The sequence below is a fragment of the Frieseomelitta varia genome, unplaced genomic scaffold, assembly GCF_011392965.1.
Source record: "Frieseomelitta varia isolate USP_RPSP 00005682 unplaced genomic scaffold, Fvar_1.2 scaffold_438, whole genome shotgun sequence".
Taxonomy (NCBI): domain Eukaryota; kingdom Metazoa; phylum Arthropoda; class Insecta; order Hymenoptera; family Apidae; genus Frieseomelitta; species Frieseomelitta varia.
In genome coordinates, this window is record NW_025110188.1 from 21,153 (window position 1) to 32,012 (window position 10,860).

Consider the following 10,860-nt stretch of genomic DNA (forward strand, 5'->3'; position numbering starts at 1 on the left):
AGGAAAATTGTTTGTAGTAGTGAGAGTAGACTCGAAACGAAACTCGTTGCCAGGATCTACAAGTGTTTCTTTTCTTTTTTTTTTTCATGAAAATTACAGATTTTGCTGGTGGCATAAAGTTCGATGAAAAAAAAAAAAAAAGAAAAAAAAGAAAGAAAAATGTCTGTGCACTTAGTGTCGCGGCGCACGAGCAATTCACTGGTATTTGACAAGGTTGGCTCGCACAACCTTGCTCGCTTCTTATTGTTAGTTATCAAGGTAGGCGGGATGTTTAGCATTTTAGGAGGTCTAAAGCAAGTCGAACTCCTCCGCCGATTCGCTGGCCGTGTTACCGCCTATTCCCTCTAATTTATTACAAATCGATACAACATCTATATCGAGCCGGAAGGGAACGATCCGAAGACCAAGCGTCAGCGTCGGCACGACGAGCGACAATTGCAATCACCGTGACGTAATTCGTAACTCGCGATGTGAGTTTCCTCGTTCGGAGAACGAGCTCGAAATTGAATTAATACTCTTGAAAGGGGATACGGAGTTTTTGCACGAGGATTTGATTCTCTAATGGATAGGGGAGTTGTATGACCGTACAAGCTTTCGTGACTGTGTGGTGAAACGAAACACGACTTTTCGTGTATTACTTCCTTCGAAACTTCGCGATTCTTTTTCTTTTCTTTTCTTTCTTTCTTTCCTTTTTTCCTTTTCTTTGTTCTACGTTTGTCGTATCACACGGCCTCATCAAATTCGAATTATTAATCACACAAGTCAGCGCTAGTCAGCTTTCTAGCACAAGTTTCCTTTGTCCAAGGAGACGCTGTGCCTTGTGACGTTCGTAATTATAACATCGAAGCGAATCTGTTGTCAAAGTTTCTATCTAAACCTACTCGTAAAAAACAGATACTCGATTGCAACAAGATTCCTGGTAAATTAAACACAGTTGTGACATTAAAAAAAATCGACGTCTTTCACATCTGTGTGAAAAAACAAAATATGCTTTGGACGTTGTTCCATGATAGTTTTTCATTTCTACGTAATGCCTTTTACGTTTTATTCAATTGCATGATTTTGTTTCCACGTGATTGCAGTCTGTCGTTGCACAGTCAGTGAATTTTAAAAGCCGCGAATAGATGTGCGCAGCGGAATATCTGAATTATTGAAACAATCACGTCGATTCGGCGTGGCTGAACAGTTTGTCGCCGGGCGTGAGTGCGAGACTAAAATATATCGTGACAAAGTCCAAGTTGCCGATGCTTTTGTTCTAGCACGGAACCGTTCTATTTCTCCTAACCGCAGCTGCTACCCACGATCGAAACTTAAGGGAGGAAAGGCACACTCCGATTCTTGCACGACGCTGACGGCGAGGCCAGCTACGTTTCGTTGTTGGATGCCTTCCTGGCCACTGGGTGGTGGTAGCACACTCAGGGTGGGGGATCCTTCAAAGGCTTAAAAGGCCTTCCAACGTCCTTGTAACACGCAGTTCTTGAATAGAACGTAATAGCATTCTATTCCGAAATAAAAATCAACTTGAGAGCAACTGGCCGACCGAATACACCCCTTCCGGCCTCTTAAGGAAATTTAATCGTCGTTACCTGTGGCGTGACGTTTCAGATATACACATTATATTATCGGTGCACGTCGAAGCAAAAAGCTTAAAATTCTGCGAAAGACACTTTGGTGGGAAAAGAAAGAAAAAAAAAAAATAAATAAATAAATAAATAAAGGGGAAAAGCAAGAGTGATCTCCGTTCTTCTTTCCCTTTCACCGTCGTAGCCCTAAATTGGAAATTCAGTGACCAGTGTTGGACGGTTGTTTCAAGCCACATATATACTTCGTCGGAGCTGCAACAAGTAAATCGAGGGGGACGAGATGAAGAAGACGAGGAATCTTCAGTTGTTCGCGACGTTCCTTCTGTTGGTGTTTTTCGTGTCACCGTCGTCCACCTGGGCTCTCACCACTTTCGGCAAGACCAACCCCCAAAATCAAAACTCTCCGCCGCCACCCACGCCAGGTGCGTTAGTCGAGAGAGAGAGAGAGAGAGAGAGACAATTACAAAACTCGCGACGACAGCTTCACATTTTCTTTTTTCTTTTTTTTTTGTTGTAGCTAACGTGTTTAGTTAATTTTTAACGAAAGAAGAAAGTCGTCAGTTTGTTTGAAACTTTCTTTTTGCTCGCGCGCGTAAGGATTTCGTTTGTTGTTCAATTTCAGTGGGGAAGGCCCGGGAATGTAAGTTGGAGTCGGACTGCGCCGGGATTCAAAATACAACGTGCATGGCGGATCCTCGGGACGGAAGGACGCGTTGTCTCTGCGGGGACTTCTCTCCGCCGCTGAATGGCGCGTGTACCAATAAATTCAAAGGTAATCAGTTCCTCCGAAACATTTTCAGTCCACTTCATTTGAGGCCATCTAGTAGCTGCGCCCTTTGCAATCGTTGTCCTTCAATTTGCACGTGTTAAATTCGAGAAACTTAATAACCGTGTGTCAAACATTGTACTCGTACAGTGATATTATATTCGTTAGCATAGAGTTCAATTTTGGAATGAAAGAGATTTAATTTCTTCGCGTGTATAATAAATAAATGTATATAATAAATAATAATAAACAAACATATAGATACATATGATAAATATATAATAAATGAAATAATGAAATTAATTCAAAAATTCCTTCTAAACATTTCTCTTCTTTATTTGAGATCAATAGTTACGCCTCAGTTTGTACTTATTCGAGAATTTAACATCGTGTATCAAGCATATCATGTTCATACAATGATTGTTGTAATTTTGAAGTAAAAGAGATGAAATTTCTTCGTATAGAAGTTACCACTGTCATTTGCATATACTCACGTGCCCTCTCGCAATACAGGAACACACGATGGTGTGCGGTAGCAGAACTGTGGTTATCTATGCAAATTTAGAAACTTTAAGAATATCATTGCGGCCTGTTGTATACGCCAACGCCAATTTACCAGCTTTTTACCACAACACACACTTGCTATTTGACGATATAAACACTGAAAGCCGATGTGTCGTTTAATTCGTAGATTGACTGCCATTAACGACACATTATACATTTTCCATCGTCACGGTGAAATAGTTGGACCAAAAATAACCTACGTTTATTTTTAGATTTCTGTCGATAGCCATTGATAGATTTGTAATTTAGTAAATGACAACCAAGGTAAAGTTGAGAATTTTGGAAATTTGGTTATTTAGATTGATCAGCAATTGTAGGACACGTCGTGAATAATTCGTTTGCTGTAAAGAACTGTGGAATCCTCGATGATTCCAGGTCAAATAGTAATAGCTTCTACAAAGGTTGAAAATTGATCGATTGTTGAAAGTCATGTCGAGGGTACATTCTCGCGTGAAATTGAGCGTTAACGTGAAGTTAAAACGCACCGAGTTTTTTTTATGGCCAATTAGGAACATTTGGCACCATTTAGTCTAAGAACAGATGTAAAATGATAGTTGGCACGTGTAAAAGATTTTATGTCCTGCAAAGAAACGACGAGAATCCAGTATCTGATAAGAAAATCCAATATAAGAAATAAGGAACAACTAAAGAACTCAATTAGAGCACAGTGGAATTCGATTGGTCCAGAAGTAACAAAAAAAAAAAAAAAAAAAAACTAGTTGGAGGAATGGAAAATAAATTATTGGAGGCCATACTGGTTATTAAATTAAATTATCAAGTTAATTGTCAGTCAAAATTGTCTACTGAAACATTTTTGAGTTGGCTAATTCTGCATAATTGTTGCGTTATTCATGTTCAATATTATTAAGGAGAGCCAACATTTTGATATTTTTATCCGAAACTATTTCTACGGGCCTTTATAAGTCATACTCCGAAGATGTTTAAAAATAGTAATCTTTAGTGCGCTAATAAATGAATTAAGGAATTCTAATCGAGCGTATGGAAACGTTTTCGATCGGCCGAACTAAAATAAAAATTTTCATCGTGTCGAGAGAGAAGTGGGAAGAGTTTGGTCGTCGCCATTCTCGAAAATGTGTTCACTGTTGTCTAATTAAACGAACATAAGAATTTCCATTCACCCTCACCTGATAATGCAAATGATCAATGATATATGTTTCTATTGTAGCGTTACATGCCCCATGTAACGAAGATACTGAATGCGTCGATGGTGCACATTGCGTACAACGGAACAATACTCTGCCCGGGAAACGTTGCTATTGCAAAGAAGGATATTACGAAGAGAAACTTTTACTTTGCAGTGGTACGTCATCGTCATAGTTTCCTTCGCCTGTTAACCGAGTCACCATTTCTCAAGCAGAAACAAAGTTGAGAATTGATAAAGGCAAATGAATTTAACTCGGAAAATACGATTACTTTGTTCTTGAAATTCTCTTTCCCTCTGTTTGCAAAACGGAGTATTTCTGTTTATTTCTGTTTCGGTGTATTCTGTTTTAAGCAATAATAGTTCACGTTCTATAGAAAATACTGATATCACCGATTAACAGGTGAAGATTTTAATTATTATGAGAACAATAGTTTTACTTTTATAGATTTACACGTGTGTAAGAGATTTCTAATTACACCTTTATCTTTTTCTGTTGTCTTCTTGCAGGTAGTTCATCCGTCTTCACATTTCATACGACACTTCTGTTAATTACATTGAGTGTACTGAAACGGAGCTTCTGTTAATTGCCTTGATCGTGGGACGAACTTTGTGAATTTTTTATAATTTTGAAATACTTTGTGACTTATTGTGTAAAAGGTATAACAAGATCCTTGAAATTAATTTTAAATCTGCAATTGTAATCTCTTATTAGGAAACTAGGAATCAATTAGAATTATTGATATTGTATAAAATATCAGTTTTAATTCTTTATTACTTTATATCGTGTAACCACTTGTATTTTATGTTTCAATTGTAACTTCGTTTTCTAATTGATAGTCGATGCAATTTAACAACGTATATTAGTATATTAGTAATTAAAATGTCTCAATATCATACCATACTTTATCTACGAGAAAATTTTCTATTACTATTGATTCCTATCTTTTAAATATTTATACATATAATTAATACTTAGGACTTTGCAAGAAAAAGAAATATATATATTAGCGTAGACAATTCACGAGACATATTACAATTCACAACTATAAGTAAAATTCATAGTTTACATTTTCGTCAGTGACAAATCATAGTTTACGTTTTAAGTCAATTTATTGCCTTGAGTTAAGTTAGACAAGTCGTAGTAGCTAAGTGCACCTATACCTATTCAATCAAATTCTTAAATTTGATTTTCTCAGAAATAATAAGTAATCCAAGTGAAAAGCTTTGTTTCCTTCTCGGTCCATTTTTGCGGAACAATATTCTATTAAAGTAGCACTTTCTTCGTTGTTGAATAACTGTTTCCTTGGAATTCGAATTTCTTAAACGTTTAGTCATCAAAATTGAATGTGCCTAATGACATTTTATATAATGTAATAACGTCATTACACGTACGTATATTACAAAATAAACGTAATCTAAGATACTATTACTATCACACAATCTTACGAGATAGAATAAAATACTATTGTAAATCGTTCGATTTAACAACTATAAGTAGAAAATGCCTTTTCATTCACTAGTTGTAGCTACGATTACAACATTATGTACATAGCAAATTTTAATTCGTTGACAGACGTACATATAATACAAAGTTTCAACATGCCAATATTATCTGAAGTACCAGCGACTGTATGAAAACAAACTGTGTAATAACTGTACAATTAAACAACGTGTGCTAATAATTTACGCCAGTACGCGAATTTGTTGGAACACAAATGAACAGCAATATTTATTTCAATTACGATGCATAGCATTTTATAACGTTTGTAAATCGATAATACTGTAACAATGAACTGTATTTATTCAGCTCCACTACGCAAACACATTAGCATCACGAATATGTCACGCACTAATAAATTTTCTCTGTATTCTAAAATATCTCAGTATTTCCTGACAACGTATCAATTATAAATTACACGAGTCAATTGTGAAAGGTGAATAAACAGAAAACTTCATATAAACATTTTGTCAATCAATTCTTTTATTATTTCTTCTGAAGAACTAGTTGCGTTACGGTGTTTCCAGTTTGTCCACCGAACATGAATGTTTCGTCAGCAGGCAGAACGTGTAAAATGTCAAAATCTGAAATATCATAAATTACATTAATGTTATTGATCATAGAGATTACCTGAAGAGCAATTAATATCCTTTACTCTGCGTTAATTAGTTTAAATTACACAAAAAGAAATAAGAAGTATCGGTTATACGTATACATTTTTAATTAACAGTGCAACATTGTGTAAATAATTTCTGATTACCAAACGTTAAAGAAAGTGATTTTGTACATAAAAAAGGAACAACAAAATGCAATTTATTATTATTAATTTGACTCAATAGTACAACTTACAATTTTGAAAATGTTTCTCTATTTCTTCCTTAGTCCAGTTACATGAAGTTAAAACTAAGTAGCCAGAAGGCAACAGAATCCTGTAAACATTTTCTATATACTTTTGCCGTTTCGACGCAGGATTTTCTGGATTCAAGCTGATGGCGTCGTAAGTTCCTTTGTCGTGCGCCAATTTAAAGTTGGCGGGCAAATTGAAATTTTTGGAATCGAGTACGTCGTAGACTTTCAGCTCGACGTGCGGCATGTTATTCTCTGTTAATATTTCGCGAGCTAAATCAACTGCTTTCTCTGAATAATCTATACCCAGCAACTCTTCAAAACCTTGTTTCACAAGTTCAACCAATGTCATCCCGTTCCCGCATCCTATATCGATTATTTTATCATTTTTGTTAAGTTTCAGCTGCGTATGGATCCAACTGAATCATTAGACAGAATATTTAAAAATACAATGCATACAATACAATACATACAATAAAAGATACATTCAATATTCAATAATATTTCTGTGTTAAATAATGGTCGAATTGAACGAATTTAAAAAATATTACCATCTAACGGTAAAACAGATTTCAATAGCCAAATTTTTTAATAGACAAAGTTTACGAAAGATAGCACCGCTAGTCTCAGAACTGAAATACCATACTGTTTACGGCACAGCTGTTTGTCTTGCACATACGTACATGAACTTCTCTTGTCTTTTTTAAATAAGTTAAACTTACCGTACAACTTTCAGTGTATTACTTTTGCCAAACCATATTTCACCTACGTCTCCGTACTCCTTAAAGTTGTCAAGATCATCCGAATAAATCCTTTCCCAACTGTAACATAATCGTGACATAAAGTAATGCTTATCGAGTGTTTCACACTTACGAATACGGTACGTATTCAATACTTACTAATCAAGTGTACCTAAATCCGATGGTGCGAGTTCTTCGATGTTTTCATCTGTCATTTTATTTCGTTTGTATGAATATCACGATTGAATCGTTGTTTTAAATGTTAAATGTATTGACACCGGCTACTGGACGTATATTTTCATAAAATAAATAATTTATAAGAAAAACGTGTTTCTAAAATTTCACTTGCCGTGAAACGCGTAATTACGTTATGCGGAACTTTATTGAGCTGACATAACCTCACTTCTAAACCTAACCTACACTGCGTAAAATGCGCACATATACTGCATAAGCGTGATTGTGCAGGAATCGCAATCTGCGACTGCTTGATAGAGACGTTATTTTTTCAACAGTGTCAATTTGTTAAAAATGGCTAGTAAATTATTAGACATGCTTCAGATTGGTAAGTAAAATATATTTTTTTGTATATTTCATACTTTTATATATACATGTATACATATTTTGTACATACACACATATATTTTGATTTATTGTATAGTTAACGTAATTTACACATATGCAACATCAGATAGTAAAACTGTACAATTTACATGTTGTAGCAAAATAAAAACATGAAAATTTTATTGGTACTGTTGATCTTTAACTGTTAATCTTTGGTTTAATATTTGCTCTTCTCAAATTGCTATTCAGGAAAACAGCGTGTGAAATCTTCCATTTTACCTTGGCGTCAGCTTTCTACGACAAATTTGAAATACAGTAATGTTAAACCAAAAACTGGTATTTTAATGCTAAACATGGGCGGCCCTAGTGCACTTGAAGAGGTGCATGAGTATCTATTACGCATAATGACTGATCGTGATATGATTCAACTGCCATTCCAAAGGTTTAGTTTGATGAATTGTTATAATTAAATCAGCATTAAATTGAGATTCCACATAACAATGCATATTACAGTCGATTAGGTCCGTGGATAGCAAAATCTCGTACTCCTAAAGTACAGAAAAAGTATTCAGAGATTGGTGGGAAATCTCCAATCTTAGAATGGACAAACAAGCAGGGCAAACTTCTATGTGAGAAATTGGATAGTATTTCACCAGAAACTGCACCTCACAAACATTATGTTGCATTTCGTTATGCTAATCCCCTTACTGAAAATACACTACAAAAGATAGAAGAGTAAGAATACTGATTTGTCATTGAATGAAAATAGATATTAAATAGAATTAATAAACTTTAACAAATAATCTTCTTTTAAACACTACACACACATTTTTATTTTAGAGATGGCATTGAACACATGGTTCTCTTTTCTCAATATCCACAATATTGTTGTGCTACAAGTGGATCAAGTTTTATTGAAATATATAAATATTATACGACCAGGTAGTAGTACTTATGAATCTTTTTTACGTATTCAGTGGATGAATTAACATTTATTTGTGAATTATATTAACAATAAGTAAACTCTAATTATTTAAAACTTATAGGAGTTTAGAGCAGAACTGTTTACAAATGACTCATGTAACTTTGTCATTAGCATTTTATTAAATTAAGCAGCTCATTTTCATTTTTTTATGAGTGCCATATACATACACATACATTGTACATTTTCATATTCCACTTAACTGGTTGAAGTCGTGTGAAGATTTTTAAAAATATTTTCTTCAGCTAGTATAAAAAAGGTATAATTAAACTCCTTGATTTTTCCCGACAAATAGCTAATTATGTTTTTAATTCCTCGTATTTACTGCACGAAACTTTCTTTGAAAGTTGAGAAAACTTGGCGCATTTGTAAGTAAAGGTATGCAATCAAGCATGCAATAAATTCTTTTCACGCCAAGATATTTTCAAACGTACAAAAATTCTGGTAAGAAATATTTAAAAGTAAAGAAGAGTGATTTTTTGCTCGTTAATTAAACTTATAATTAGGCAAAATTGCTAATATGATGGTAAATATTATTCATCTTTTCCATCTCTTTCGTAATATATAAATGATTATATATTCTATAACGTGCACTTGCGATATGGATAAATATCTTTGTTAGTGTTATTTAAGAAATAAGAACAGAGAAGAATAAAAAAATTCGTGTATCGGATAGTACTCGGAAATTTGTAATTTGCAGAAAATTACCTTCCAACATGAAATGGAGCGTAATTGATAGATGGGCAACGCATCCATTATTCATAGAAACAATTACAGAAAGAATCAAAGGAGAATTAGCTCAGTTCCCTAAGGATATAAGGGGCGATGTCATAATTTTATTTTCGGCTCACTCGATACCATTGAAGGTTTCTTTTAAAAACAAATTGAATTGCTTTAATATGACGTGTTATTGCAGTCGTTTAAACGTTGCGTTTTGCATTGTATTTTTAGGCCGTATCTAGGGGTGATGCTTATGCGTCCGAGGTAGCAGGCACAGTTGCCCTAGTAATGGAAAAGTTACAATATTGTAATCCGTATAAATTGGTATGGCAGTCAAAGGTATAGGCAATGCTTTTGTTTTAATTATCAATTTCTTAATATTTAATATTCACTGAAATGTATGTATTCTCGGTTTCCTTGATAGAACAAAGATCGTTTTTGAAATAAAATTGAGGGAATACGTTTCTTTCATTTATATATTTTTCCCCCCTTATCTGATTCGTTCGACTGATTTTTCGACATTGATATTCGTATTTAGGTTGGTCCTGTAAGTTGGCTGGAGCCTTTTACCGACGATGCGATAAAAGCTTACGTAAAGCAAGGGAAAAAGCATTTTATATTAGTACCGATAGCATTTGTTAACGAACACATTGAAACTCTTCATGAATTGGATATTGAATATTGCAAAGAATTAGCGGAAGAAGTAAGTGTTTTGTTCTGTATCTTTGGCCTTTTACTTTGCTTTTATCGGCTACAAAAAGAAAATTTTTTATTTCCTCCTTTTTTTATCTTCAGCTGGGCGTTGAAAAAATACGGAGAACTGCAGCACCCAATGATCATCCTACGTTCATAGCAGCTCTGACAGATATCGTTGTTTCTCATCTTAAATCGAACAAGCCAATAAGTCCCATGTTTTTAACGCGTTGCCCTCACTGCGTTAGCAAAAATTGCGCAGAGAGCAAGAATTGGTATGCACAAGTATGTAAAAATTGAAAAAAAAGAGGCAGCTACTCTGTAAAATATCCACGCGTTTGTCGTACCTGTTACTTGTAATATATGTGTGCAAATGTCAGTATTTGTTTTTATAATTCTTTACAACCTTTCTGTTGGTTAACGACTATCCTATATAGTGAAATATTTACTGTATAAAACACACTATATAGTAAATATACTATATAAAATACACGATATCTTTGTAATACGATACGAAGTTAAATAAAATATTGACATCTCTGACAGACGTTGACTTCTTTCTTTCTCCTGAATTTTACCAGATACGCAGTATCACTATTCTTACTGAATTTTTGAAAAACATGTTTCACGCGCAAAAACGGATTATGTACAGTTTTAGAGGCAGGATGAAAAGACGATTTATGAACAAAAACAATTTGCTTACAGAAATACATGCAAATTCAATTACTCTGCAAAATTTAAA

General features: G+C 34.3%; 3 protein-coding genes across 6 annotated transcripts; 2 read left to right on the forward strand and 1 right to left on the reverse strand.

Annotated features, from left to right (window-relative positions):
* The first annotated feature begins 432 nt into the window (after positions 1–432).
* Positions 433–5,954, forward strand: LOC122532143. 3 transcript variants are annotated; one of them, XM_043660660.1, is made up of 5 exons: positions 433–470; positions 1,768–2,005; positions 2,206–2,355; positions 4,100–4,234; positions 4,586–5,954. In XM_043660660.1, exons 2-5 carry the CDS (start codon positions 1,864–1,866, stop codon positions 4,660–4,662), a joined length of 504 nt encoding a protein of 167 aa, XP_043516595.1. In that variant the 5' UTR covers positions 433–470; positions 1,768–1,863; the 3' UTR covers positions 4,663–5,954. The 3 variants fall into 3 exon arrangements, with proteins under 3 accessions (XP_043516595.1, XP_043516596.1, XP_043516594.1); XM_043660661.1 differs by lacking the exon at positions 433–470 and having other exon boundaries at positions 1,235–2,005; positions 2,209–2,355; XM_043660659.1 differs by lacking the exon at positions 433–470 and having other exon boundaries at positions 1,250–2,005.
* Positions 5,955–6,040: 86 nt separating this feature from the next.
* LOC122532142 (EEF1A lysine methyltransferase 2) lies at positions 6,041–7,694 on the reverse strand. The gene is made up of 4 exons (XM_043660658.1): positions 7,322–7,694; positions 7,145–7,243; positions 6,426–6,841; positions 6,041–6,160 (listed from the first exon to the last, which is right to left on the reverse strand). The coding sequence occupies exons 1-4, from the start codon at positions 7,375–7,377 to the stop codon at positions 6,063–6,065; spliced, it is 669 nt and encodes a 222-aa protein (XP_043516593.1). The 5' UTR covers positions 7,378–7,694; the 3' UTR covers positions 6,041–6,062.
* LOC122532141 (ferrochelatase, mitochondrial) lies at positions 7,151–10,497 on the forward strand. Of its 2 annotated transcripts, XM_043660656.1 has the most exons (9): positions 7,151–7,302; positions 7,675–7,724; positions 7,973–8,165; positions 8,237–8,458; positions 8,564–8,665; positions 9,406–9,571; positions 9,657–9,764; positions 9,964–10,128; positions 10,221–10,497. In XM_043660656.1, exons 2-9 carry the CDS (start codon positions 7,691–7,693, stop codon positions 10,416–10,418), a joined length of 1,188 nt encoding a protein of 395 aa, XP_043516591.1. In that variant the 5' UTR covers positions 7,151–7,302; positions 7,675–7,690; the 3' UTR covers positions 10,419–10,497. The 2 variants fall into 2 exon arrangements, with proteins under 2 accessions (XP_043516591.1, XP_043516592.1); XM_043660657.1 differs by lacking the exon at positions 7,675–7,724 and having other exon boundaries at positions 7,194–7,302.
* Positions 10,498–10,860: the final 363 nt, after the last annotated feature.